A 24,379-nucleotide genomic window follows, 5' to 3' on the forward strand; every position below is an offset into this window, starting at 1 on the left:
CCCAGATCCCTCTGCTCCTCCACACTACCAAGTATCCTGCCATTTACTTTGTACTCTGCCTTGGAATTTGTCCTTCCAAAGTGTACCACCTCACACTTCTCTGGGTTGAACTCCATCTGCCACTTCTCAGCACACTTCTGCATCCTATCAATGTCTCCCTGCAATCTTCGACAATCCTCTACACTATCTACAACACCACCAACCTTTGTGTCATCTGCAAACTTGCCAACCCACCCTTCTACCCCCACATCCAGGTCGTTAATAAAAATCACGAAAAGTAGAGGTCCCAGATCAGATCCTTGTGGGACACCACTAGTCACAATCCTCCAATCTGAATGTACTCCCTCCACCACCACCCTCTGCCTTCTGCAGGCAAGCCAATTCTGAATCCACCTGGCCAAACTTCCCTGGATCCCATGCCTTCTGACTTTCTGAGTAAGCCTACCATGTGGAACCTTGTCAAATGCCTTACTAAAATCCATATAGATCACATCCACTGCACTACCCTCATCTATATACCTGGTCACCTCCTCAAAGAACTCTATCAGGTTTGTTAGACACGACCTGCCCTTCACAAAGCCATGCTGACTGTCCCTGATCAGACCATGATTCTCTAAATGCTCATAGATCCTATCTCTAAGGATCTTTTCCAACCAGTTTCCCACCACAGACGTAAGGCTCACTGGTCTATAATTACCCAGACTATCCCAAACGGGTCCCTTTCGGAATGGCAGGCGGTGACCAGTGGGGTACCGCAGGGTTCAGTGCTGGGACCGCAGCTGTTTACAATATATATTTATAATTTTGATGAGGGAATTAAAAGTAACATTAGCAAATTTGCCGATGACACAAAGCTGGGAGGCAGTGTGCAATGTGAGGAGGATGTTATGAGAATGCAGTGTGACTTGGACAGGCTGGGTGAGTGGGCAGATGCATGGCAGATGCAGTTTAATGTGGATAAATGTGAGGTTATCCACTTTGGTGGTAAGAACAGGAAGGCAGATTATTATCTAAATGGAGTCAAGTTAGGAAAAGGGGAAGCACAACGAGATCTAGGTGTTCTTGTACATCAGTCACTGAAAGCAAGCATGCAAGTACAGCAGACAGTGAAAAAAGCTAATGGCATGCTGGCCTTCATAACAAGTGGAATTGAGTATAAGAGCAAAGAGGTCCTTCTGCAGCTGTACAGGGCCCTGGTGAGACCACACCTGGAGTACCGTGTGCAGTTTTGGTCTCCAAATTTGAGGAAGGACATTCTTGCTATTGAGAGTGTGCAGCGTAGGTTCACAAGGTTAATTCCCGGGATGGCGGGACTGTCATATGTCGAAAGATTGGAGCGACTGGGCTTCTATACTCTGGAATTTAGAAGACTGAGAGGGGATCTTATTGAAACATATAAGATTATTAAGGGATTGGACACGCTGCAGGCAGGAAGCATGTTCCCGCTGATGGGTGAGTCCAGAACCGGAGGCCACAGTTTAAGAATTAGGGGTAGGCCATTTAAAACAGAGTTGAGGAAAAACTTTTTCACCCAAAGCGTGTTGGATATATGGAATGCTCTGCCCCAGAAGGCTGTGGAGGCCAAGTCTCTGGATGCTTTCAAGAAAGAGATGGATAGAGTTCTCAAAGATAGCAGAATCAAAGGTTATGGGGATAAGGCAGGAAGTGGATACTGATAGTGGATGATCAGCCATGATCACAGTGAATGGCAGTGCTGGCTCGAAGGGCCGAATGGCCTACTCCTGCACCTATTGTCTACTACCTTTCTTGAACAAGGGGACAACATTCGCCTCTCTCCAATCCTCCGGTACCATTCCCGTGGACAATGAGGACATAAAGATCCTAGCCAGAGGCTCAGCAATCTCTTCCCCTCGCCTCGTGGAGCAGCCTGGGGAATATTCCGTCAGGCCCCGGGTACTTATCTGTGCTAATGTGTTTTAACAACTCAAACACCTCCTCTCCCTTAATATCAACATGCTCCAGAACATCAACCTCACTCATATTGTCCTCACCATCATCAAGTTCCCTCTCATTGGTGAATACAGAAGAGAAGTATTCATTGAGGACCTCGCTCACTTCCACAGCCTCCAGGCACATCTTCCCACCTTTATCTCTAATCGGTCCTACCTTTACTTTTTTTCTTCACATAATTGAAGAATGCCTTGGGGTTTTCCTTTACCCTACTTGCCAAGGCCTTCTCATGCCCCCTTCTTGCTCTTCTCAGCCTCTTCTTAAGCTCCTTTCTTGCTTCCCTATATTCCTCAATAGACCCATCTGATCCCTTCTTCCTAAACCTCATGTATGCTGCCTTAACTACTTGGCCATGTGCCCAACACAATATTTAAATGGAAAGTTAAGCTGCAGTAAGACAATGCGACTAGCCAAAGGTGGAATTTACAAGAAACGCTACATCTAGCCATTAGGCAACAGCCATGTCTATAGATGCCAGATTTTTCATTACACCATCAAATGACAAACAGCATTCACAAGCCTCATGGTGAAGCAAAGATTCTGCTTGGTCAGTTCACCAACCAAGCTACTGTTTGAACCTTCTGTAGGATCAAACTTAGATTAAATAAAGTGCCCAGATGTGGAATGCTTTCAAATCACTTCAATTATTTGGACTTCCTCTATTGTGCCACATGACACCTTAACACAAGGCAAAAAGTTGCAAGGTGAACTAATCATTATTATTTGAATGATTAAGCATTCCAAGTGTGTTTCCTTCATAAAAAAAGAGATGATTATTAGATTTCAATTCTAAATATCATTTACAGGTTGCCTTTCCCGCCACCCCCACTAACAGAAAATAATGAACATTCTGCTCAAAAGAATCTAATGAAAATCCTAACAGGCACATCAATTAAACAAAAAAGTTCCATTCCCATTGTTCCAAGCTATTGACCAAATGTATCAATGGTTTGAGAGACAGCCTAGAATTCAAAGTCTAGTAACAAACCAGCGCACTTGGTACAATATGATACAGATTACTGGAACCACAACCATTGCAATCAAATCAGAGAATGTAAATGCACAAGCTCCACAGCTTGTTACATTAATGCAAAACAGTAGCAGGTTTAAGTTTTATTTGAATGTTTTCAAAACACTAAAAAAAATGTGTCCAATTTCATCTTCAGCAGCACTGTTTTAGAGGAAACATGAAGAGCAATTGCAAGGCTATATTGAATGGGTTTATTTGTAGTGCAATGAGAAAGAATTTGCCCATTTGGAAAACCACATCCCATGTGCAGCTTCTCTAAAGATGTGCTAAGCTATGAAGAAGGTTCAAAAGAGTTGTTGTGCTCACCCTGTCCAGCATTCCAACAATGTACTTAGTATCACTGAATGGTCCTATCTCCTCATAGCATTTGCCGTAAACAATGGTCAAAGCTTGTAAACATAAACACTTCATATTCACTTTAGGGGTAAGCAAGAAGCGATGATACAACTCATTGAAAAATTCATACCTGCAATAAATGCACACATTGAAAAAAGATACAAAGAGAAAAAACACATTTAAACATAGAAATGTGTAAAGAGCATTTAGGCTTACGATCTCTTGATTGCAACAGTCTCTTCGTTTTCTCCTTCTTCCAAGAGCAGGCGCAGATAATAATCTCCAATTTTAATTTCATCTACGAGGCATTCATACTTAACCTGAAAAAGGAAAATGCCAACCAGTGCTGAAAGATTCCAAAATTATTTAAAGTAGCAACTGCATTTGAAGCAACAGCCTTGTACGGCATAACTATACTTCCGAAAGGAATAACAAAATCATTAATTTGATAAACTTCTGAGATTACCACTATATCTAGGCTGTTCAGCATTAAATTTTCCTCAGTTTTGGTGCAAACCTACAGAGATATGCATTAAAATACTGTTACCAGGGTACACATTTTCATCAAATTTCACAACATATACCAGTGATATTAAAAAAGATTCTGATTCAATTATCCAATAGAAAATGAAATACCTGTTTAACACCAGTGAAAAATCCCTAAATTTAGTTTAGTTTTTTGTTTGATTTGAAGAAACAAGGACAAAATTTAACTGATTACAACTGAAATAAAACAAAACTTGCTCTACCTGAATTCATCCTTTTTTGGTCCCAGAGCTGGGCATGGTGCCAGAGACCTGACTATTGAAGCTGCTGGCCTCTGAAAGGTTGTTCCTCTACAGTATCCAAAGGGGTACACCTGTCAATGAGGGGAATCTTGCACTACTTACTTCTCTTGATGGTCACCCATCTATCTGTAACCCATAACAGAAACCCATATGATCCTAAGTATCACACACAAAATGCTGGTGGAACACATTTCCATCTCAGCCCAAAACGTCGACTGTACTTCTTCCTATAGATGCTGCCTGGTTTGCTGCGTTTCACCAGCATTTTATGTGTGTTGCTTGAATTTCCAGCATCTGCAGATTTCCTCGTGTTTGCATTTTGAGCCTAAGTATATCCAACTCCAGGTCCTTGACCCAATCTATCAGAAGCCGCAGCAGGGTGCACTTCCCACAGATGTAGTTATCAGGGAAACAGAGTGACTGGGGGTTCAACATTAGGGGGAACTCATAGGCATTCTGAGGCAATGTAAAGTCCAGAATGGTATGTTCCCACCTTGGTGTCTGATTAAGAATGTCTCACAGATCACTGCACATGGTCCATACTGGCACCAATGACATAGGTAGGAGCAAGGACAAGATCCTACAGTGATTTTAGAGAGCTAGGTAGAAAGTTAAAAAGCAGAATTTCCAGGATTGTAAATTCAGGATTACTACCAGGTCTGTGTGGTGAGAAATAGATACATATTGCAGTTCAATACGTGGCTAAAGAACTGATACAGGAAGGTTGTCTTCAGATTTAGGGAAGTTTAGACTTTCCAGAGCAGGTGGGACCAGTACAAACAAGATGGCTTGCATGTGCTATTTGGGAAGGTTTCTACTGGAGTGGTGGGGGCTGGGAACCACAGCAGCAGGGCAACTGGTGGTAGGATTTAGGGCAAGAAAAATGGTATGACATTACTGAAATGGAGAGCAGCAAGGGACAGGCTAATAATCACAGTGGAACTGATGGGCTGAAATGTGCCTACTTCAGCACTAGGAGTGTTATGGGTAAGAAAGATGAATTTAGGGGCTGAATCCAACAAGCTTAGAGCTGATTGCATGAGGGACCAGACTGGCAGCTCAACATTTCCAGGTTTTGCTGTCTTAGACGTGACTGGATGGAGGGGCTGGGTCCAGAGAGATGAAGGGGTTCTGGTGCTGGTAAGGGTATATTGTCACAGCAGTACTCAAGAGGACATATTGGAGAACTCATTGATAGAAACAATTTGAGTGGACCTCTGAAATATGAATGTGTGTAATTAAGCTGATGGCATTATACTATAGTTCCAATAGCCACAGACAAATGGAGGAACAGATACGTAGACAGATTATGGCAAGATGCAGAGACCAACAGGGTAGTCATAGTAAGGGTCTTTAACTTCCCCAGTATTAACTTGAACTACCTTAGCACAAGAGGCTTAGATGAGGATAGCTTTCTTCAGTGCATCCAATAGGGGTTCTTGAAATTGTATGTGCTGAGTATGTGACTGACTGGGTCATTGTCCCATTGTCTCTGCCTACCCTGCCCCACCCCACTGAACTCCTGTCCTCATACCTCAATTCCATTCTGTCCCCCTTGCTCCAGTCCCTTCCCACCTACATGCACGACACTTCTAAAGCTCTTGATCTCCCCAGTAACTTTCAATTCCTGGCCCTGATCACCTCATTTTTACCATGGATGTCCAGTCTCTATACACTTTTATCCTCCATTAAGGCAGCCTTAAAGCCCTCTGCTTCTTTCTCAGCAAAAGAATTAACCAGTTCACCTCCATCACCACCACCCTCCTCCATTAGCAGAACCGGCAATTTTTACAATTTTTCCTTCAGCTCCTCCCATTTTCTCCAGACTAGAAGGGCAGCCTCGGGCACCCACAAGGGCAACAGCTATGCCTGCCTGCCTTTTCATTGGCTATGTGGAACAGTTCATATTTCAAGCCTTCCCTGGTTATGCTCCCCCACCCTTTTATCTGCTACATAAAGGACCGCATTGGTGCTGCTTCCTGCATCCATGTTAAGCTTGACAATTTCATCAACTTTGCCTCTAACTGCCCTTAAATTCACTTAATTCATTTCTGACACCTCCTTCCTCTTTCTCAATCTGCCTCAACCTCTGGAGGCAAATGGACATCTTTTATAAACCTGCCAATTCCCATGGTTATCTTGACTATACTGCTTCCTACCCTGTCTCCTGTAAAAATGCTATTCCCTATTCTCAGTTCATTCGTCTCCCTGGCATCTGCTTCCAGGATGCGGCTTTCCTTTCTAGGGGGTTTCCTTCCTCCACCATTGATGCTGCCCTCACCCGTATCTCCTCCATTTCCCAAGCATGCTCGCTCACCTCATCTTCCCGTCGCCTTAACAGTGACAGGGTTCGTCTTGTCCTTACGTACCACTCCATAAGCCTCCACAACAAACACATCATCTTCAGCTTCCGCCATCTTTAATCAGATCCTTCCACCAAACTTATCTTCACACTTTCCATGGGGATTGCTCCCTCCATGATTCCCTTGTCCATTTGTCCCTCCTCACTAATCTTCCTCCTGGCACTTAACCCACAAGCGGCCAAATTGCTACACCTGCCCATTCACCTCCTCCCTCACCTCCATTCAAGGCCTTCCAGGTGAGGCAACACTTCATCTGCAAATCTACTGGGGTTGCCTATTATGTCCGGTGATCCCAATGCGGCCTCCTCCACACTGATGAGACCCATCGCAGGTTGGAGGACCGCTTCATTGAGCGCCTCCGCTCCATCTGCCAAAAGCTGAACTTCACAATGATCAAACATTTTAATTCTGATTCTGACATGTTGGTCCACGGCCACCTCAGGGTGAAGGATCTACACCTTGTATTCCATTGGGAACCTGATGGCATGAATACAAATTTCTCCTTCCAGTAAAAGGAAACCTCCCTCCTGTCTTCTATTCCCCACTCTGGCCCCTTACCTCTTTTCATCTGCCTATCACCTCTCCATGGGTCCCCTCATCCTTCCCATTCTCATATGGTCTACTCTCCTATCAGAGTCTTTCCTCTCCAGCCCTTTATCTTTCCTATGCACCTGGCTTTACCCATCACTTTCTAGCTATCCTCCAAGTTTTGGGACAGGAGCTAGGCCAGGTGACAGATCTGATAGTGACTAAACAATTCTAGAAATAGTGACTACACATTTTTTTTGGGTAGATATGGGCAAGAGTAAAATGGAATCTTGCAGGAAGATAGTAAATTGGGGTGGGCAAATTATGACTGCATAAGACAGGAGCTATGGGGTGTTGATTGGGAACTGTGGCTGCAGACAAATCCACATCTGAGGTGCCTGTTTTTTTTAAAAAAAAGGACAAGCAAGATCAGCATATTCTGTTAAAGAACAAGGATGGTCAGCGAACCTTGAGCCTTGATGAGCCAAGAGGTCCTAAATTTAGTCAGGAAGGAAAAAAAAAAGTATATGTAAGCAACATACAAAATGTTGGAGAACTCAGCAATTCAGGCAGCATCTATGTTGGGGAATAAACAATTGATGTTCTTCGTGAGACCCTTATTCCAGACTAAAGCTGGTTCACAAAGCTACAATCAGCCTAGGCCCATGTGCAATATAAAGGTAACGGGAAAGCACTCAAGCAGGTGATTAGGAAGGCAAAATGGTCCTTAAAGTGTCCTTGGTGAGCAAGATCAAGGAGAATCCCAAAGTATTATCTTTTGCAGTAAGAAAAAGATAACTATGCAGAGGGTAGAATAATGGAGTCAGAGCAAGTGGCCAAGGTGCTAAATAACTAATTTGCATTGCTAGTTACCAAGGATAAGGAATTGAGGAGAGTGAAAACAGTATGTCATGCTAATATGCTGGGATATTGAGATTGAAGTGATGCTGGATCTTCCAAAAAGCATTAAGGTGGATAAGTCCCTAGGGCCTGATGACATATAGTCCAAAATATGAGCTTTGACAAAAATATTAGTGTCCTCAATAGCAAGAGGCAAAGTCACAGAGGACTGCAAAGTAGCGAAAGTTGTGAATTTGTACAAGGGAAATAGGAATGATCCAGGTAATTCTAGAACAGTGACCCTTATATCAGCAGTAGGGAAACTACTGGAGAGATTACATGTTTACAACAGAAAAGCAGCAGCCCAGCTGCTGAGTCGTGGCGCATAAAAATTCCTTTTTTGGAATGAAAATTTCCCTCCAATTTTCTACTACATCAATAAGAGTTTGTTCGCTGCCATAAGTCAGTCAGCAGCAAGCAAGGGGAAATTGGGGAGGTAAATCGGGAGGGAGAGGCTGCCATTACAGCCCAAGTTGGGCAAATCCATTCAACGCTTGGAAAAAGCACTTCATGCTCATCGGCCTACCGATCTCTCCTCTGTGCAGTATAGCACTCACCATTTATCAGCCTACCATCCTCTCCTCCATTCAGTACAGTACTCACCAATCATTAATGGCCCTCGCATTTCACAGCAAAAATTGAGAATGGACTCAACCAAATAAACACTGTCCTACTGTGCACTGCTATACAGAGCCGAGAGACCTCTAATGAGATCGCCAACAGGGCTGTTCGGTCACTGCCCACCACTGCAATCTCTCGCGGAACCCCTAGCGACCTCTCGCAGAACACTAAGGTTCTGCAGAACCCCAGTCGAGAAACCCTGCTTTAGATAATCCTCCCTGACATCCCCCCTTACTGCAGCTGGGATATTATCCCTGATTAGCAATATCACTTCCCCCACCTCTTTTTACATCCTTTTTAAACATCTAGACCCCAAAACATTCAGCAGCCATTGCTGCCCTCGTGACAGCCAAGTCTCTGTAATAGCCACAACAGTTCCATGTACTGACCCATGTTCTAGTTCATCACCCTTGTTCCTGATACTTCTTACATTAAAGTAGACACACTTCAACCCAACCCACTGACTGCAGTTTTGCCCTATCAACTGCATATCCTTTCTCCGCTCATCTAAATGCTGCATCTACCTTTATACCAACTGTCTCATCCTCTGACCTATCACTCTGATTCCCATTCCCCTCAAACCAGCTTCAACCTTCCCCAACAGCTCCAGAAAATTTGCAGTTCTGTTTTCCCATTATAGAAAGGATGAGCAGACTGTGGATAGAGTGCAAAAAAGTTTTAGCAGGATGACTGGATTAGAGACCATTGGACAAACTTGGATTGTTCTTGCTAAAGCACCAGAGGCTGAGAAGAGACATGATAGAGGTGCTTTTTTAAAATTATCAGGGACATAAATAGGTAAAACCTTTTCTTTGGGTTAAAAATGTTGAACACCAAAAGACATGCATCTAGGGATGTAGATTGTATAAAGGCAATGTGAAAGGCAGCTTGTTTTCCTTACAAGTTATAGGTGCTGGAATGGGTTACCAGAGGTGGTACCAGAGTAGGTAGTTTGGGAGAGTTCAAGGTTTTTAGATAGACACATGAATACGAAGGGAATGGAGGGATATGGAGGATACAGAAGAGGACATATAATATAAATTGGCATCAATGTCATGGGCTGACTAGACTCTCCAGTGCTGTACTATTTCCAAGATATCCTATTTACGCCTCAATTTTATAAACCTCCATGAGGTCAGCCCTCAATCTCCTTCACACAAGTGAAGGAGTGAATCTCTCCTCATAGTCCTCCAATCCAGACAACATTGAATCTCCCCTCCAATGCAATCACATGTTCTTTATTGGGTAGTGACAAGAATTGCACACTGTAAGGATTGCAGAAATAGAAAAGACATTAAATGCTCATACTAGACCAGATATAATACAAGCATTGCAAGTAACCAAAAGGCAGTGAGATACTTGAACACCATGACTTAATACTGGTAACAAACCAGAACATACTAATAAAATCCTTGGACCCAGAAGTCTGCACCATCTATAAAGAGCGGATGCATTAGCTTTAACCTTCTTGCATTTCAGAATGGCCCATGGATTAGAAGATAGTAAGCAACTTCTATACTATACCATACTAGTCAGAAGGGTGCAAGAGGAGGAAAGAGAGAGAGGCAGAGATAAAAGGAATAAGAAAAAAATACACATTTGCTGCAGATAGGTATTTGATATGCTAGTCATCACACAAAGGGCTCATGAAACAATACAAGACAAATAATGCATTAACTTAGAACTGAATAGCCATTTCCTCTTACTTCAAATTCCTGGTGATTCCATGAGATAACATTGGCACTGCCCAACTCTCTATCAATGTTAAATGCTCTCATTTCTGCTTCAAAAGCATCTCTTAATTCTTCTCTTGTTTTGTAATTCCAGATTAAGTTTGATTTGGCATGATCCATCTGAAATCTTGGGGGGGGAGGGAAGAGAAGTAACTGATTATTAGTTTTAGATTTTTGTATGAAATTTACAACTGCATTTAAGCATCATTTCCTTAGAAATACTGCAAAAAACACTAACTTTTTTTTTACAGTATATATTGGTTCAAAGGGTTTGAAATTGTTTAAAGTTTGAATCAGGTTCAAAGGTTTCTTCGATTTGGTAATGCTTAGCAAAACTTTGAAGACTTCAGTAAGAAAATCCATCAGCATATTTTGCTCTCTATAAACACCACATAGCGAGATATTTTCCACACAATATTGCCATCATAGAACATCAAAAGAATATATACAACTCTTTTTTCCCAGGGTATTTATCAAGGTTCATGCCCTCTTATTTTTGTTACTCATTGGGCTTAATTTATTGCAAATCATTCAAATTTATGCTGTAAAGCTAGCTTAATTTTCCTGATACAGGATGTTCTGATAAGATGGAGAAAGACAGAACTGAACAATAGATTTAATGGAGGTCAAAAATTGATTAAGATTGAGGAAAACATTACCACTGCTGGGATATTCCATAAACACACTGAGGGAGACAGAACAAATGTGTGGGGAAAAGCAAGGTGGATTAATGGGAAAGGACTTCAATTTACCATTTTGTTCCAATGAATATTGGAGCAGGATTTTTTTTTAAGTGATTAGCATTCAAGATACAGGTAACAGAACTTAATAAAGCAATAAAATTGCAAAATGACTCAGATCTAGAACTCAACCTAAAAACCAACAACAGCAGCAAATTTCAATATGAAATAGGAAAGGCTAAGGAAGGAAAATGATTTGCAAGGCAACTGGAAAGAGCTGGGTAACGGGACTAACTTGATTACTCTACAGGAAGATAGCATGGACAGCAACCGAATGGCTTATGCAGTAATGATTTTCTCTATTGTATACTATTGATTTTCCCTACCAAAGGAAGATAATATTTGGCCCAGTGTGGGGTCAGAGTGCTGCAGGACGTTCAGCAGATCAATGGGATGGCAAGATCAGCATACAAGTAGAAGTTCAACAGAAAGACTTCTAATTTGTTGGGTTTTGAGGAAGTAGAAATAATTTCAATGAAACGTACAAGATGCTAGAAGCAGCGAGATCTTTCCCCTTACTGGGACATCTAGAATGAAGGCCATTCAAGACAAGACCTAAGCAGTAACTAAATAAAAAGGTGACAGCAACTTGTGCCCTTTTAAATACAATTAAGCCAGGATCTTGATTGTTCAGTAACACTTCCCGGTTGGTAGAAATTAAGAGCATCTACAAATGGTAGTTGATGTAGGATCAATTGCTAATTTTAAGCACCGTACTGTTAGATCTTTGGTGATTAAAGTTAAGGGATGGTCAGAAAGGCAGAAAATGGAGTTTGGTCATAAATTAGCCTTAAAATTTTGAAATAAGTGAATGCTGAACAGGCTTGAAATTATTTACCTAATCCTGTTTCTTAAAACTCTTCAACCAGAGGCATAAATGGAAGAAAGTTGTAAATTCAGCAAGATACTCATGTGAACACAGTGATATCTGCCAGTTTTTCCAGAGATGGCAAAACAGGCTAGTGAACAGAATGCTAGACATTTTAACAGCATATATTGCCCTAATACAAAATGATAAAAATAAATACAAAATATTAATGCCTTACTTATAATAGAAGAGATCCCAATTTGCTTCTATTTTAATCCTTTGTCGTCTTTTTCTTAAAACAACTGGTTTTTGGTTGGGATTCTACAAATCCAGGAAAAGTAAATCAATGAATTGAACGATGCAATTATTTACAAACAGTTCACTATTTGTAAAAGCACGTTACTTAAAACTCTGGTATGGATACTTAATACTTATGCATTTAAAATTGCACTTAGTGGTCACTTTAGATATACCTATTTGTTAATAAATATCTAATCAACCAATCATGTGACAGCAACAATGCACAAAATCATGCAGACATGGTCAAGAGGTTCAATTATTGTTCAGACCAGAGTGGGGAAAAACGTGTGTTCCAAGTAACTGACTGTGACATGATTGTTGATGCCAGATGGGGTGGTTTTAGTATCTCAGAAATTGCTGATCTCCTGGGATTTTCATGAATAGTCTCTAGAGTTTACAGAGAATGGTGCAAAAAACAAAAACAAAAAATCCAAAGATTGGCAGTTCTGTGGCTGAAAATACCTCGTTAATGAGAGAGGTCAGAGGAGAATGGCCAGACTGGTTCAAGTTGACAGGTAACCTTGCATTACAACAGTGGTTTGCATTAGAGTGTCTCTGAACACACAAGTCGAACCTTGAAGTGGATGGGCTACAGCCACAGAAGACCACACCAGATTTTACTCTTGTACCTAATAAAATGGCCACTGGGTGTATATCTTGAAATGTGTTCTAAAGGTGAATATTAACCTGTAACAAGTGCTGAATAGTTACATGTGGCACATGCAACCTGATTATAAAGAATAACATTAATTGTTTTTTATAAAATTCAAAGGATAAACAAAAAGTCCACATATACATTCAAACACTCTGGCTTGACAAACAGCCCTTTACATCTTCTAGCTTTAATCTGGACAAACATGGTTAAGGTATTTTTACCAGGCAGGACGAACAAGGAACACGTTCTGAACAAACTTCCTTTATTATGAGAAAAGTATTTGAAAAAGGGACAGTGTGACAAGGCATTTCTAAAAACATAATTGACCAGAAGTACAGAGGAAACCACATACAACCCAAACAGGCAACTATGATGGACACGGAAATGCTGGTTATTTAGACCAAGACTTTCCGCAATACCAAAAACTGGAAGATGAATGTGCCCACATGCAGAAAGCAATATATAGACGTGAGGAACATATAGTACAGCAGAAGTTAGTAGGAATTGGCAATGGGTATCAACATTTTCACTGCGATCATAAATCAGTTTAAAGAAACAGATCAATATATCTAAGCATATTGACAGTGGTGCAATGAACAATAGATGGAAGTAGAGGAGGATTTTCTAAATAGCGAGGTAATGAAATACTAAATAAATTTCCAGAAATGAGTGCCCATATCTAAATAAATGAATCTTTCTCAACATTAGTGTGGAAGTTTCATCACAAGGATTACATTGTGGGAATTCTCCCTAGATCAGCAATAGCATATGCTCTCAGTATATTTTTTTTTTTATCATTTTTCTTCTTTTACACATTGATTATTTGTCAGTCTATGCTCAAAGCTTTTCCATAAATTCTACTGTATTTTATTATTTCCCTGTAAATACCTGCAAGAAAACGAATGATTGGAACATCTCCTGGGGCAGGGGTTACCTGTACAAAGTTCAAAGTTCAGAGTAAATTTATTATCAAAGCACATATATGTCACCATACACAACCCTGACATTCATTTTCTTGATGGGAATATTCAATAAGTCCATAACAGAATTAATGAAAGACCACACAACTTGGGCACTCAACCAGTGTGCAAAAGACAACAAACTGTGCAAACACCAGAAAGAAAGAAATAATAATAAATAAATAAATATCAAGAACAAGTGATGAGGAGTCCCTGTGAGTCTAGAGGTTGTGGGAGCATCTCAGTGACGAGGCAAGTGAAGTTGATTGAAGTTATGCCCTTTGGTTCAAGAGCCTGATGGTTCAGGGGTAATAACTGTTTCTGAATCTGGGTGGTGAGAATCTTGAGGCTCCTGTACTACCTTCCTGATGGCTGTAGAGAGAAGAGAGAATGTCCTGGATGGCTGGGGTCCCTGATGGACGCTGCTTTCCTGTAAAAACTGCTCAATGGTGGGGAGGCTTTACGCACGATGGAGTGAGCTGTATCCACTACTTTTTGTAGTATTTTCCATTCAAGACCATTGGTGTTCCTATACCAGGCTGTGATGTAGCCAGTCAGTATACTCTCCACTACACATCTATAGCAGTCTGTCAAGGTTTAAGAGTTTACGCAAACTCAAGAGAGTACAGACACTGCTGTGCATTCTTCACAATTGCGCTTACATGCTAGGCCCAGGACAGGTCCTCTGAAATAACACTGAAGAATTTAAAATTGCTGACCTTCTCTACCTCTAATCCTTTGATGAGGATTGGGTCATGGACCTCTGGTTTCCTCCTCTTGAAGTCTAATCAGCTCCTTACACTTGCTGACATTGAGTAAAAGGTTGTTGTTATGGCACCACTCAGCCAGATTTTCTGTCTCCCTCCTACATGCTGATTCATCACCACCTTTGGTTCAGCCTAAGACAGTGGTGTCATCAGCAAACCTAAGTACTGCATTGTAGCTGTACTTGACCATATAGTCATAAATGTAAAGCAAGCAGAGCAAGGGGTGCACCCATGCTGATGGAGATCGCAGAGGAGATGTTGTTGCCAATCCAAATTGATTGGGGTCTGCAAGTGAGGAAATCAAAGATCAAATTGCACAAGGAATTATTGAGGCCAAGGTCTTGAAGTTTATTGATTAGTTTTAAGGGAATGATAGAACTGAATGCTGAGCTGTAGTCAATAAGTGCATCCTGATGCTCTCCAAATGTTCCAGGGTTGAGTGAAGAGCCAATGAGATGACATTTGCTGTGGACCTGTTGCTTAAGTAGGCTAATTGGAGAAGATCCAAGTAGCTTCTCGGGCAGGAGTTGATATACTTTGTCACCAATCTCTCAAATTACTTCATCTGTGGATGCAAGTGTTAGTAGATGATCATCTTTGAGGCAGATTACCACATTCCTCTTAGGCACCTGTATAATGGGAGCCTGAATGAAACAGGTAGGTACCTCAGACTGCTGAAGCAAGAAGTTAAGGATCTCAGTGAACAGTCACCCCAGGACTTTAGTACTTGGCCAGGTAGCCCATGTGTGCCGGACACTTTTCACAGGTTAACTCTCCTGAAGGATGCTTGCATGTTGGCCGCAAAGACTGAAATCACAGGATCATCAAGGGCTGTGGAGTTTGTGATAGTTCATCCACGTTCTGACAGTCAAAGCAAGCATGGAAGGCATTGAGCTCAACTGGTGAAGCCCTGTTGTCACCCATGATTTAACTTTATAACAGGTGAGAGAATTGGAGCCCTGCAACAACTGTCAAACATCCTTTGTTGATTCATGTTTAGTCCGGAATTGCCACTTGACCTGTGAGATGGCTTTCTGAAGATCATACCTCGACCTATTGTAACTTCCCTGGTCACCAGCCTCTGATCTGACTCTCAGAAGATTGTACAAAACATGCTCCATCCAAGGTTTCTGGTTGGTTAAGAATCTGAATGATTTTGTGGGCCACACTCATTTACAACTTTTTATAAAGTCCATGACAACCATGTATTCATTTGGATCCATAGACGAGCCTTTGAACACAATCCAGTCCCTTAACACGAAGCAATTCCACAGCCAGATGTGGAATTAAAGGAGGGAAGGGTTGCACTTAAACTGAACAGGAACCAATATCCTGGCTGGGAGGTTTGTTAGTGCTTCACGGGAGGGTTTAACTAATTTGGCAGGGGGACAGGAAGCAGAGTACCAAGTCAGAAAGTGGAGGGATGGAGATGAAACTTGATGTCAAAGGCCAGTAAAGACAGGCTGGGGCAAGACAGTTTGAAATGTGTGCATTTTAATGCTAGGAGTATTATGTGTAAAGGTCACAAACTTAAAAGCATAGATCAGTATATGAATCATTATGCTGTGACCATGACAGAGACTTTGTTGAGAGAAGGACAGGAATGGGTGCATAATGTCCAAGAATTTCAATGTTTTAGAAAAGATAGAAGGGGAATTAAAAGAGCTGTAAGGGGTTGTAGGGACAACACCACAGCTGTAGTCAGAGAGGGTATAATGCAGGGCTTATCTACTGAGTCTATATGGGTCCAACTCAAAAATAGGAAGAGTGCAATCATTCTGATTGGACTACAACCCCACCCCAATAGCTGGGATATTGAAGAAACAGAAAAGCAGATCAAGGAAGAGCATAAAAACAATATGGTTGTTGTCACTGACCTACTTAATGCAAAAGTTTTAGATGGAGCAGAATTTGTTAGGTACATCCAGAAAGGTTTGTTAAATCAATATGTAGATAGTCCAACAAAAGGAGGGGCTGCACTGGACCTGGTGTTAAGTAATGAGCCTGGTCAGGTGGCCAATCTTCAGTGGGTGGGCAGTTAAGGAACAGTGACAACATTTCCTTAAATTTTTAAGATAACTAAAGGTAAGTTTGGACCTTGTGACCAATTATTAAATTTGGAGCAAGGCAAATCACTGGAACATTAGACAGGAACTAGGGAGAGTTAATTGGGAACAGCTGTTTTTGGGCAAATCCACATCTGACATGTGGGGGGGTGCTTAAAGACCAACTGCACAGAGTACAGGGCAGGTTCACTGAGGATGACAAAGATGGCAAGATACAAGAACCTTAGATATCAGAGGTGATGAATTTAGTCAAGAAAAAGGGAAGTATGTAAAGCTTAGGAAACTAGAGTCCTTGAGCATTATAAAGAAGCTAGAAAAGAAGGAAATTAGGCAAGCCAGGTAGGGCCATGAGAAGTCCTTGGCAAGTAGGATTAAAGAAAATCCCAAGGCATTGTACACATATACTAAGAGGATAACCAGGGAAAAGGGATAGGACTACTCAAGGATAACAGAGGAGATATTTGTTTGGATGCAGACGATGCAAGTGAGATCCGTAATGAGTACTTTACTTCAGTATTTACCAAAGAAAAGGATGTAGAGGATAGAAAGATCAGTGCTGAGCAAAATAATATGCTAGGGCATTGAGGTAAAGGAGGAGGTAGTGTTGGACCTCAAAGAGCATTAAGGTGAATAAGGCCTCGAGGCTTGATGGAATATACCCCCAGGTTATTAAGAAAGGCAGAAAATGAAATTGCTGGGGCGTTGACCAATATCTTCATGCTGCCACTAGCCAAAGGCAAGGTCTCAGAGAACAGGCAAGTAGTTAATGTTGCTCCATTATTCAAGAAGGGAACCAGAGATAATCCTGGAAATTGTAGACAGATGAAACATCAGTGGTACGGAAGTTACTGGAGAGTGTTCTTAGGGATAGGATTTATGAGCCCTTGGAATACTATGGCCTAATCAGGGGGAGCCAGTGGGATCCTGAGGTCCAACTCACATCTCTCTGAAAATTATTATACAGGTTGATAGGATGGTTAAGGAGGCATATGGCATGCTTGCCGTTAGTCAAGGCATTGAGTTCAAAACCCAGGAGGTTACACGGTAGATTCATAAAATTCTAGTTAGGCCGCATCTGGAGTATTGCATACACTCTTCTGGTCACCCCATTATGTCGAGGCTTTGGAGATGGTGCAGAAGAGGTTTACCAGGATGCTCTCCCAGATCTCAGGGCATGTCCTATAACAAGAGGCTGGACACACTTGGGCTGTTTTTTCTGGAGCCATGGAAGCTAAAGGGAGATCTGATAGAGGTTTACAAGATTGAGAGGCACAGAGTAGACAGACAGCATCTTTTTCCCCCCAGGGTTGAAATGTCTAATACCAGAGGGCATGCATTTAAGGTAAGGGGGGGGGGCAATTTCAAAAGGAGACATGGAGAACAAGATTTTTTTTTACACCCCCCGCCACCCCACAGCGAGTGCTGGTGCCTGGAATGTGCTACTGGGGGTGGTAGTAAGCGTAGATACATTAATGACTTGAGAGGCTTAGATAGTACATGAATGTGAGGAAAATGGAAGGAAATGGACATTGTGTAGGCAGAAGAAATCAACTTAGCTGGCATTTGATTACTAATATCATTGGTTTCGAACAACATTGTGGACCAAAGAGCCTGTACCCGTGCTGTATGGTTCTATGCTCTAAGGTAGTATATGGTAACATATAGATACTTTGATAATAAGTTTATTTTGAACTTCTGAAAATAACTACGCTACTCAATGATAACACAAGAATGAAGGAATGGGTCATACAATCTCTCAGTCTCCAACTCCTTCATTTTCTCAACAGATACCCCTCAATTCATTTTGCCAAAATCGAATTAAACTTGTCATTATTTTGATCTACAACTCTCTAGGATTTACAACTTGAAGTAGTCTCTACATTTTATGTCAGACATGAATAGCGGACACCCCTATCTGGACTACATTTCTATACTTTCCAGCTGAATATAATAGCCTCTCAGCAGCAGCTCCAAATGCTCTCAAAACCTTTTGCATCAGTGAAATTCTCAACTTCAGTGAGTTTTTGTTTAAATCTTACATAGGACAAACCCCGCCACCCCCAAGAATAAACACTATGCATTGAATCTCTACCAACTCCAAGGCAAGTAAAATTTGATCTATTAGCTTCCTATTTTTTTTAATGATTTTTCATAATTTTTGCGATATTTAAAAAATATTGATCTGCTAATCTTTTTTCTATTCTTAAACAACCTTTCCTTGTTAAAGTATTACTCTCACAATTTCATGCGTGAATCACTATCAAATAGAAATCCAAGTATACCAAATGGATCCTCAACTTACCCTAAATGCACTGTCAAGACTTTGATAAATCGGAGTTTGCTAAGAAGCATTTAAGAACAGTGCAAGTATGAAATTCTTTCCCCAGAAACAGCTGATTTAACGCTATTGAAAGTTTCAAAGTGTGTTAAGGTGATGGGAAGTGGAAGAAATTTCAATACAAATCAGCTGTGATGCAATGACAGTGAAACTAGCCAGAGAGATTGAACGGCTCTTCCTACTTGTGGATCACTGCAAATCCTAAACTCAATTAAAAAAATGTATCAAACTTCAAAAGCATGAGGACTTCATCATTGCTGGTTAACATTTCTCTGCTTCTAATACATTTTTTTTGAAGCTGGAACTAACATTCTGAGTTTTATCATTAAAGTTATTTTGGAAGTTACGATACATTTTTCACAATCAATTTAAAACATTACAGTTTTAAAAAAAAAGAAAACATTTGTATTGGGCTATTTAAAGAAAAAATGCCATTACACATAGGGCTACAAGATTGGCTTCAAACAGATCTTTGATCTCAAATGAGGAAACCTGGCCTATCCAAGAGATATCAGTTACTGAATGTTGGAAAACAAAACCAATTACATTGCACAGAACAAGGGACTAAAAGCACTTCGTTATAAAGGCATTGTAAAGGAAGAAGCCATAAGCCAAAGTCAAATTTTCCAGAGATAGAGCAACACCAGGCATTAGTGCTGCAGAAGTGGCGTGCACCTCAGCCGATAATTTGTAGACAGGGATAATTAAATAACATTCTCCAGAGATGGAATTCGTGATAACCAAAATAAATTATGATGCATAGCATCAGGATGGTGTACAGGTATACTGGAAGCTAACAGATTCTAGATACACCTGACACCCTTTCAAAATTGAATCAGAAGTTAATATTTAACTCCTATTAGTCAGGACACCAGAAAACAAGATAGCAAAAAAACATTTGCAAACTTCACCAGATGCAAGAATCAATGCATTAGACATCTCTAACAGTAGTACTTTATGCAATATTTCACTGGTTCAAATTACCAATCACTCTGTAACAAAGGCCAATTGGATGGACCCTTGTGGAACCTGATAGGCAGTGGCTCATAAATTGCCCAGAGTATGGGTTAAGGTGCTGGTTAGTTTTTATTTCAAAATACTCAGTATTAGATTTTTTTAAATTTAGCTGCTAGCACTTTGTGTAGCTATCACTCTTGCTAGACCAATTCTGAGCAAGAGGTCAGAACTCAAAAGGGAACATCGTAGGTCAGTAATTTCACTGTTGTATCCTCTTTCCAATACCTTCCAAGAAAACTGAAGTGATAGGAGCAAATTTTAAATTACCAGGTTAAAAGCCACAATTGACCATCCAGTGTTGGCTTTAGAGAGAACCAACACAGTGTACAAAAAGAAACCACACTAAGTGTAGGCAATTTACGTCAACATGCATGAGCATAAAGCCAATAAAAAGTAGCTTTTACTCACCAGGTTGTTCCTATCCTGCTTTTGAAATAAAAACAATGGGAGGGAAAAACAAAGTTAACTTTAAAAGCCGGAGGAAACCACATTGTAAAAAGTGGTCAGTATTTGCTAGCAAATCAGATATAAAAACTTGCTGAGTAGCAACATCTCAGTACAAAAATCCATCTACTATTTCCTTGTGCAATCTAAAAATTTGCCAAGTTCAAATTTCAATCTTTTCTTGCTTTTACACAGAATGGATTTCACTGGTGTTTTACACAACTGGAAATACCACCTTACGATCATCTTTTTATTCCTCATTTTTCTTTCCCCACCCTGACTTTTACAGTCAATACACTGGAGTTCTTTTCCACAGCATTAGGAAATATTTCATATGCAAATTTATCTCAAACCCACAGCCCACTACCTCTCTGGTATCTCCTGGCAATTACTGTAAATCTGTGGTATTATTACTGAGCTTAAGCAGATACTAAACAGTGTCTTGGTAAGCCAATTTTGTCTGTTTTTAAATCAAGCATGCAAGCTTACAGAAAACTGATGAATAAATCAATTTTAAGACTTCCTGGGACACCAACATCATTAAGTCAGTGACAAACTTCTCAATACAGAAGCATATAACACAAGTTTCCTTCCAACATTTAACACATTGGAGGAACTCAGCAGGTCAAGCTGCATCTGTGAAGGGAAATGGACAATCAATGTTTCATGTCAAGCTGAAGTGTCAACATTCCATTTCCCTCCATAGATGCAGCCTAATAGAGCTCCTCCAGATTCGGGCATTTACATTCACCAACACTCATTCACGTAATTAACTGAAGTTATTTCCCTACAGTAATATTACAAGGAAACTCTTCTCACCTCTTTTTGAACAATCCCCATTCTGTCCCTCCAGTGCAACAAAAGCAAATCAACTTTTTCTTTAGCAAATTTTTCAACCTCTTTAGCAGCCCTTCCAGCTCGGCGTTGCCACTCTGGTACCTTACCAAATTTTCCATATTGATCCTGATGGATTAAGAAAATAAAGAAATTTATAATGTACAAGTAGATAAAGTTTCCTATTAGACCGTATTTTACAAATTTTATTCAGGAATAAAATAACCAAAATAGAAGCTTCAAGTGACAGGAAATTACAGTTTATATTGGAGAGTGAAAAGCCTCAGAACGAACACCTTTTCCCCTGGAGAGTGATGATTGATTTGTCGTACTGCAAGTAATTCCTGATCTTGTGTCCAATCTAATAGTTTAAAAAGATTGCTCCCATTTGTTGCAATCATATTTATTGCTAGATAGTGAAACCACTGGAAATACCGGTGTTTACTAACCTGGGTTGCCAAGACATTGGTAATGGGTCATCCTTTACCATTTGTCAGCAGTTGCATATTATAACCAGGTGGCCCTCCAAGGTATTACAACAATTAATTCTGGTGAGGCTGGATTCAGTTTTTATCCCCCTCCAGGAAAGACCAGCATTTATTTATTTATCATGGTTTACAGATAGCTATGGCAGGCCAGCACCAATTCCCACTCTTGATGGTCCTCAAACCAAAAAAGTTAAATTATTCAGAGGACAGTTAAGAATCTAGCAGGTCTTCAACGAGACCAGAATGCCAGGTGAGAATGGAAGGACAATGTAACTAATAAGTTTTTAAGAATCCACAGCTTCGAATTCACAATTTTTAATAATATCAATGTTTCTTTCCAAATTTCATAAAATTGGGTTCTATGGTGGGATTTGAACTATATATATAGTCCACTCATTTAATCTCAGTAGTACAAAATTATTGGTTTTCTCTTCCTCAATGTTCAAAGTAAATTTATTACCGAAGTACACATATCACCATATACAACCCCAAGTTTCATTTTCTCGCAGGCAATCACAGCAAATACAACAATAGAATCAATGAAAGACTGCACTCAACAGGATGGACAACAACAATGTGCAAAAACAACAAACTGTATATACAAAAAGAAAACAGAAATAACAAGAATAAATAAGTAATAGAGAACATGGGATGAAGAGTCCTTGAAGGCGAGTCCATAGGTTGTGGGAACAGTTTCATTGATGGGTTGAATTAAGTTATCTCCTTTGGTTCAAGAGCCTGATGGTTGAGGGGTAATAACTGTTCCTGAACCTGGTGGTGTGAGTCCTAAGACTCCTGTAGCTTCTTTCTGATGACAGCAGTGAGAAGAACATGGCCTAGATGGTGGGGTCCTTGATGATGGGTGCTGCTTTCTTCCGATAGTGCTCCATACAGATGTGCTCAATGGGAGAGGGGGTTGAGAGCAGACTCATGAACTAATTTTCAAACAAACTGAGCTTCACGATTCCTTCCATCGATCAAATTTTCCTAAATTCAAACTTCCAAATTAGTAGAATTTAATATTGTTTTCCCCAGTGTTCAATTACTCATCCAAGAACCATTACACTTATTTTTTTTCCTGAGCAACCACCTCAGCTCTCTTGTTCCATTCTCACATGGCTTTCTCTATTAGCTCAAGGTGGTATCACTACAAGCAGAGTATTTTATTTACGGTGGTATTTCATAACTAAAACCAGATCTTCATAACTTACCGCTGCAATTTTTAAATTATCCCTGACGTGCATCCTGTCGACCTCTTTCTCTGGTACTTGTTCTGTGCTATCAAGGTATGCCAATAAGCCTGTTGGCTAAAAAAAAAAAACAAGAATTACAGACAAGAGAAAATCTACAAATACTGGAAATCCAAGCAACATACAAAATGCTGGAGGATCTCAGCAGCAAGCCAGGCAGCATCTACGGAAAAAGTACAGTCGATGTTTCGAGCTAAAACAGAAATTACTTACTTTTAAATACAAAATTCCCCAATCAAAAATAAAACTAGGCATGACTGAAAACTAGACTGAAGCACCATATATTATGAAACTCCAGATGTTCCTGGGAGCAAAACAAAAGTTTTCACAAAATCAAAGCTGAAGCACATTTTAATTGACTTTGTATAGAATTGTCAATTACACAGTGCATGTGTGCGCGCGCGCATTCTGGACTTTCACGCCTGTACACTGCAGCACAGAAAGTACTTCAGGCCACATCTGATTTCTCACTATACATCTGGTGTAGGCAAACATGTTGAACGTTGTCACCTATCTAGATGGAAAAGAGAAAGTTGGTTTTATTCCAAAAACTATGTATTCTTCATTTAGTCTGATTAGGTCATTCAGAAACTGAAAAGGTCTTCTGACTGCACATATTTTGCTATCCTTCATGGAGCAACTTGCCTCAGCACCACCAATGTGGAAAAGTCAGCAGGGATTACAAGCCACACAGCTGTAGAATGTCAATATGGCACAGGCCTCCTTCAGGACAAGTGCAAAGCACAGGCTAGATCGAGCACAATCTAGTCTATTGTATTCAAATCTATACTCTTGCTGTTGTTGCATTTGATTGATCCATCAAATTTCAATTACACATGTGAACAGCCTCTAGTCACGCAACACACAAAATGCTGGAGGAACTCAGCAGGTCAGGCAGCATCTATGGAAAAGAGAGAACAGCTAACGTTTTGGGTCGAGACACTTCTTCAGGACTAAGGAGGAAGGGGGAAGACACCTGAATAAAAAGGTGGGGAGAGGAGAAAGAGGCTAGCTGGAAGGTGATAGGTGAACTCAGGTGGGTGGGAAAGGTCAAGGGCTGGAGAATAAAGGATATGATAGGAGAGGAGAGTGGACCATAAGAGAAAAGGAAGGAGGAAGGGACACAAGGGGAAGTAATAGGCAGGTGAGATCAGAGTGGGGAAGGATTTTTTCACTGGGAGAAATTGAAATTCATGCCACCAGGTTGAAGGGTACCCAGACAGAATACAAGGTGTTGTTCCTCCACCCTGAGGGTGGCCTCACCTTGGCATAGAATGGGGCCATGGATCAACACGTCGGAAATGGAATGGGAATTGTCCATTCATCTCTCCCCATTAATTTCCCTCCTGGCACTTATCCCTGCAAGGAGCCTAAGTGTTACACCTGTCAATACACTTCCTCCCTCACCTCCAGTCAGGGCCTCAAACAGTCCTTCTGTGTGAG

General features: G+C 40.7%; 1 protein-coding gene across 6 annotated transcripts in view; it reads right to left on the minus strand.

Annotated features, from left to right (window-relative positions):
* Positions 1 to 24,379, minus strand: part of LOC134358075 (dnaJ homolog subfamily C member 13) — a 173,909-nt gene that overhangs the window by 75,647 nt on the left and 73,883 nt on the right. For 4 of the 6 annotated variants that reach the window (XM_063069998.1, XM_063069996.1, XM_063070002.1 and 1 more), the window contains exons 19-25: positions 22,898 to 22,993; positions 21,184 to 21,327; positions 20,329 to 20,346; positions 12,057 to 12,139; positions 10,244 to 10,397; positions 3,554 to 3,657; positions 3,308 to 3,467 (exon numbers count right to left, since the gene is read on the minus strand). In XM_063069998.1, the coding sequence (XP_062926068.1) occupies positions 3,308 to 3,467; positions 3,554 to 3,657; positions 10,244 to 10,397; positions 12,057 to 12,139; positions 20,329 to 20,346; positions 21,184 to 21,327; positions 22,898 to 22,993 (759 nt within the window). The remainder of the gene's footprint in view (positions 1 to 3,307; positions 3,468 to 3,553; positions 3,658 to 10,243; positions 10,398 to 12,056; positions 12,140 to 20,328; positions 20,347 to 21,183; positions 21,328 to 22,897; positions 22,994 to 24,379) is intronic. The other 2 variants (XM_063069999.1, XM_063070000.1) reach the window with 2 other exon arrangements.

The sequence above is a fragment of the Mobula hypostoma genome, chromosome 17, assembly GCF_963921235.1.
Source record: "Mobula hypostoma chromosome 17, sMobHyp1.1, whole genome shotgun sequence".
In the NCBI taxonomy this organism is placed as follows: Eukaryota; Metazoa; Chordata; class Chondrichthyes; order Myliobatiformes; family Myliobatidae; genus Mobula; species Mobula hypostoma.